Genomic DNA, 6,000 nt, shown 5'->3' on the forward strand with positions numbered 1-6,000 from the left:
GGTGGGGGGAGCGCAAAAACAGCCACAGCCGCATCTCCACTGTATGCGGCAACCGTATGAAAGCAGTAAGGGTGGCGCTGTACAAATATGGTAGAAGAAAATCCACTCATAAGGATTCGTGGAAAGAAGTGACTTAATGTGGTCCTGATGACGAGGTGAGGGGGTGCCTCACCAGGAAGGTGTAAGTGAAGGGCGGAGCAAGCTGAAGGCTTCTGGAATGCCTGGGGTATGGAAAAAAGAGCCGTGTTTGCACTACCACTCTGATAGTCTTGGAGACAGTGAGGGCTGGGCAGGCAGCTGACCAATCCAAGCAGGCTTTGAATAGAACATGTTTTCCTGCTAAGTACCTGCATGTCATAAGCATTTGAATTAAAATTACCATATTGAAATCACATCTGATGTTTTTTAAATTTTTATTTGGAGTGCGTTGGAAGAGTGGTAGTCTTATACGGCGAGTATATCCCAAACTCTGTATTTTAACTGGAAAAGTTGGGGGTCGTCTTATATGCCCAGTCGTCTTATACGCCGGAAAATGGTAACTCCAGTATCCTGACCATACTTGCTTGAGGATACTAAGAGTTATAGTTGAATAAATAACCTTTTCCAAGCCATGGTTATGATCTAGTCTGAAAGTGGTATTGATTCACAAAATTGTTATGTTGGTACGAACAAGAGAAGCAAGGTTGCTAATCTGTGCTTGAAAAAATGGGGGTCTCCAAATCACCACAGTGATCACTGCTGTCATCACTGAGTGAAGAACATGTATGAGTGAACTTGCTCTCACTTGGGGCAGAAGACTTGAGGGAGCCTGAGGAAAACTTCTGGGGGAATTCTATGAAAACTTGTATAAGGGGATTCTGTCCTGGGCTCAGCAATTTAGAATAAAACAACCTCTCTTTCTACCTCTCTTCTAGTGTCTCAGACTCTGGAGGGAAAATGGAAGTCACAGAAGAGGCACAGAGGCCCCTTGTGCAGGACATGTTGAGCCATGATGTAAGCCTGAGATGAGGAGGAAACAGCTGCCGCAGGATACTGGTGTATCCAACAAACCCTTCACTCAGGGCTACAAATGTGAACCTCCAGATATTGCTGGACTGCAACTCCCATCCACCCTAACCAGCATAGCCAATAGTGAGGGATGATGGGAGTTTTGATCCTATAGCATCTGGAGGAATGTAATTCTTCAGCCCTGCCTTTGCAGTAATCTACAGAGAATTTACGTCAAGATAAACCTCTGTGGGATTGCTACAAAACAATAGCCTCGTGGATTGTAGCCTTGAGGTCTAATTCTGACTTATTTTCTTGGAAATATTGGCTGAAATCCACAGAACTGGCTCCCATCTGCCATGATATAGCTTTTGGCAATGGTGTTCTGAGTACTCTGGCTGCATGACACCCCCTCCTCCCAGGGCAGGGGGGCGAGAACCCTAAAAAATATAATTTTGTAATTCAGCAAGTACTCTGGCAATTTTCAGCATCATCATCAAATTTCAGTGGCCAGCAATCTTTGCAAGAAGCCACCACAACGACAGCAACTTCACAGATATGCCAAGAGGCTCTTGGTGCAGCTGAGGCGTTGTTTTTCTACAGCTGTCAGAAAAGCACTTAATACATTGTTTAGCATTTGGAAGTAACTAGTTATAATGAGTTGTTGTTGTTGTTTGTGCCTTCAAGTTGTTTCCTATTATTATTATTATTATTATTATTATTATTATTATTATTATCCTTTATTTATAAAGCGCTGTAAATTTACACAGCGCTGTACATACAATCTTTTTAATTGGCGACCCTAGAGCAATCTTATCACTAGGTTTTCTAGGCAACATTTCTTCAGAGGAAGTTTGTCATTGCCTTCCCTTAAAGCTGAAGAAGTGTGACATGCCAAAGTGGGTTTCCTTGGCCAAGCAGGGATTGGTCTTCAGAGTCCTAGTCCGTAACTTAAACTACTACACCATGCTGGCTCTCTATAATGAATTACTGTAATATGTGCACAAGAATTCTCTACACACTGATTTTAGAGACTAATACAGCTATATCTTTGAATTCTATAACAAGTTAGTTGTAATTAATTTATTCCCCCCCCCCAATAATCAAGTATTACAGGTTGAGTCTCTGTTATCCAGAATTCTGAAATCTGAAATATTTTGAAAATCAAAACCTCTCTCATGAATGGCTCAGATAGTGTCACCTTTGCTTTCTGTTTCATATACTAGATTATTAAAAATATTGTACAGAATTACAGTCGGCCCTTCACATTCACGGACTTGGCATTCATGAATTTGGTTACTTGCGGTCAGAGGGGCCAGGGGAAACTCATGTGTGAGCCTCTCTCACCTCCTTCTCCGATGCCTGGAACAGCTTGCCAGAGTGATCCCAGGCACTGGAGGAGGTGGGCAGGGCTCACGCATGGGCTCCCCTGGCCCCTCCTTCCATGCCTAGGACAGCTGGCTACAGCTGTCCCAGGCATAGGAGGAGGAGGTTAATGGGGCTTACCTTATTTGTGAATTTTCCACATTCATGGGGGTCTTGCTCCCCTAACCCCGCAAATGTGGAGGGCCAACTACTTTCAGGCTATGTGCATAAGGTGTATATGAAACATAAATAAATTTTGTGTTTAGACTTGGGTCTCATCGCCAAGATATTTCATTGTATAGATATATCCAAATACAGCTATGGCCTCTAGATAATTAATCTTATGCCATTTCATCAGGCTCAGGTTTTGCTTTCAGTATCTGCCTAAGGGTGAAATAAAGTATTTTTCATTTTCACCCATTTTCCATGGATACACATGCTATGAAACCAGTCAGAAGTCATGGATTGCTCTGAATGCTTCCTTCTTTGTGCTTCAGGACTGCTACATTTTGGACCACGGTGGGATGAAAATCTATGTATGGAAGGGCAAAGGAGCCACAAAAGTGGAGAAGCAAACAGCCATGTCTAAGGCCCTGGTATGATGTGAGAGACCTACTTGGTTGGATCTTCCTAATTCCTGTCTGTGGGATTTTGGGGGGGGGGGGGGGGGGGGTGGCAAGATTTATTCAGAAGATGTTGCTATAGCCTGAGACAGTCTGACTCTGGGCTCCCAGGTAGGGTTGCCATAAGTCAGGACCTCCAAACCGGGACAAATGTAGGACAAATGTAGGGCAACATTTTCAAATGTAGGACACGTTTTTTTAAAAAATGGAGGACATGCGAAAAAATTGAGGTTTTTTTAAAAAATCTTAATATAAATGCATGTTTTTTAGGCGTGATCAAAATGGAGGACATTTTGGCATTATTCCTAGACAGATGGCAGAAATGGATTTGCCCTCGGGTTCAACTGTACTTCTCAGAAGTGTGTACTTGGGCAAGGGACTGTGGTTTTTCTTCACTGCGCATGAGTTTGTAAAAATCACAGCAAGTTACATTGGCCGTGGCTCAGAGGCTTGTTGATATCAATAGCACCATCATCATCATCATCATCATCATCATCATCATCATCACTATAATTGTCCAAGAAAGACAGACTTGTTAGCATTCAAATAGCCATAAATACACAGAAAATGCACTTGCATATATTTAATAATAAATAATAATAATAATAAAAAGGCAGGGGTGTATATATTTAATAATAAAAATTAATGTAATAAAATAAAAAACAAGCAATAATAAAAATTAATGAAATAAAATAAAACAAGCAATAATAAAAATTAATGAAATAAAATAAAACAAGCAATAATAAAAAATTAATGAATAAAATAAAGACAAGCAATAATAAAAATTAATAAAATAAAATAAAACAAGCAATAATAAAAATTAATGAAATAAAATAAAACAAGCAATAATAAAAATTAATGAAATAAAAAATAAAAAGCAATAATAAAAATTAATAAAATAAAATAAAATAAGTATTTTATATTTTTAAAAATAATTAAAAAAAACCCCCAAAACCAAGACAGACCTAATGGCCACTGACTCAGCTTTCCTCCAACTCCTCCTCCTCCTCCTCCTCTGCCCCAATTCTGCCCTTCAAGGCACCCTTCCTCCTCCTCCTCCTCAAGGCTATGGAATCCTGGGAACTGTAGCTCTGTGGACCATTCAGCCTCCTTTTGTCAAGAGAACTCTGGTGCCACAAGAAACTACAATTCCCAGAATCCTATAGCACTGAGTCATGGATGTTTAAGGGGGGGTGTCAAACTATTTCTGCAGCCTTTTGCTACCCCAAACCCCAAAGCAAAATCTCTTCCTTCCAAGCCATTGAAAACCAACCCAAGTGGAGGGCTGATTGCTTCTTTCCCATTGGTCAGCTTTGGGTAGGGTTGCCATAAGTCAGGACCTCCAAACCGGGACAAATGTAGGACAACAGTTTCAGATGTAGGACACATTTTTAAAAAATGGAGGACACACAAAAATTGATGCTTTTTTAGAAATGTTAATATAAATTCATGTTTCTTAGGCATGATCAAAATGGAGGACATTTGGGCATTATTCCTAGACAGATGGCAGAAATGGACTTTCCTTTCTGGCCAGCCCCCTCTCCCCATTTCAAACAGCACATTTGGGCATTGAACATGGCTTTATTTTAACATTGCCTCTTGCATATTTCAGAGGCTTATTCCATAACCAAACCCTTTGGGTTTAACACTGAACATGGGTTAACATGGCTATGCATATCAAACATGGTTAAACAAAAAGTGGATTTGCTCTCGGTTTCAGGTGTCTTGCACCAACTATACTTCTCAGAAGTGTGTACTTGGTCAAGGGACTTTGGTTTTTCTTCATTTTGACTTGTTTTGTCTGTATTCCACCCCACTAAATAAAGGAGACATGAAATGGAGTTAATGGGTACAAGTTGTTAAACAAAAAAGTCTTGTGAGACTCTGTAGGCAAGAGGTGCACCATGTTAAGAACTGCATTAGGCACATTTAGGCTGCTGCCACACTGCAGAATTAAAGCAGTTTGACACTGCTTTCACTCTCATCACTCCATCCTATGGAATCCTGGGATTTGTAGTTTGTTGTGCTGCCAGGGCTGGGCTTTGAAATCTCAGGCATAAGAAAAGCAAAAGGCTTGGGCTGCATCTACACTGGAGAAATAATCTGGTTTGAGATCACTTTAACTGCCTTGTCTGAATGCTGTGGCATTCTGGGAATGGTGGTTTGTTCCAGCACCACAGCAAAATGGCAGTTAAACCCCCTGTAAAGCTCTCTGACCAAGGTGACCAATGCCCTCTCCTCAAAATGTAGGGCCCTCAAGCAAAAAATGTAGGACATGACCAAAAATAAAAGCTACAAACACCCATGTAATTATAAATCCATGCTTCTTAGCCATGATCCAAATGGAGGACATGTCCTGGAAAAGGAGGAGGATGCCTGGTCACCTTGTCTCTGGTCCAAAATGCACTGCAGAAATAAAACATAGCTGGACTGAAATGCCCAGAGTTCCTCACCAAAGCTGCATCCACACTGAGGAAATAATCCAGTTTGAGAGTGACTTAACTGTCCTGGGTTAGTGCTGGGGAATGCTGGGAATTGTAGTACACTGTGGCCCCAGAGCTATCTCTGACAGGGAGTCCCATAACCCTCCAAACGTAGTTGAACTGCAGTGCCCAGAATTCCTCCCCAGGTGCATCCACACTGAGGAAATGCTCCAGTTTGAGACTGCTCAGTGCTGGGGAATCCTGGGAATTGTAGTCTGTTGTGGCCTCAAAGCCATCACTGACAGAGAAGTCTCAATGTCTCCCAAACACTAGCATTCCCAGGATTCCTTACCATTGAGTTAAAGCAGTCTCAAAGTGGGTTATTATTCCTGCAGTGTGTGTGAGAGATACAAAAGCTAGGGACTGGATCTCTGTGTCCAAAACACACTGCTTTGACTGCCAGGGCTCAGTGCTATGGAATCCTGGGAACTGTAGTTTATTGTGGCACCAGAGCTCTCTGACAGAGAAGGCCAAATGCCTCACAGACACCAGAGCTCCAGAGCATTGAGCTTTGGCAGTTAAAGGGGTCTCAAAGTGCAGGG

The 6,000-nt window shown here is 41.7% G+C and overlaps 1 protein-coding gene across 2 annotated transcripts in view; it reads left to right on the forward strand.

The window, feature by feature from the left end:
• Positions 1-6,000, forward strand: part of AVIL (advillin) — a 53,083-nt gene that overhangs the window by 23,732 nt on the left and 23,351 nt on the right. For both annotated transcript variants that reach the window (XM_042453341.1, XM_042453340.1), the window contains exons 8-9: positions 915-993; positions 2,850-2,948. In XM_042453341.1, the coding sequence (XP_042309275.1) occupies positions 915-993; positions 2,850-2,948 (178 nt within the window). The remainder of the gene's footprint in view (positions 1-914; positions 994-2,849; positions 2,949-6,000) is intronic.

The sequence above is a fragment of the Sceloporus undulatus genome, chromosome 2 (assembly GCF_019175285.1).
Source record: "Sceloporus undulatus isolate JIND9_A2432 ecotype Alabama chromosome 2, SceUnd_v1.1, whole genome shotgun sequence".
Classification (NCBI taxonomy): Eukaryota; Metazoa; Chordata; class Lepidosauria; order Squamata; family Phrynosomatidae; genus Sceloporus; species Sceloporus undulatus.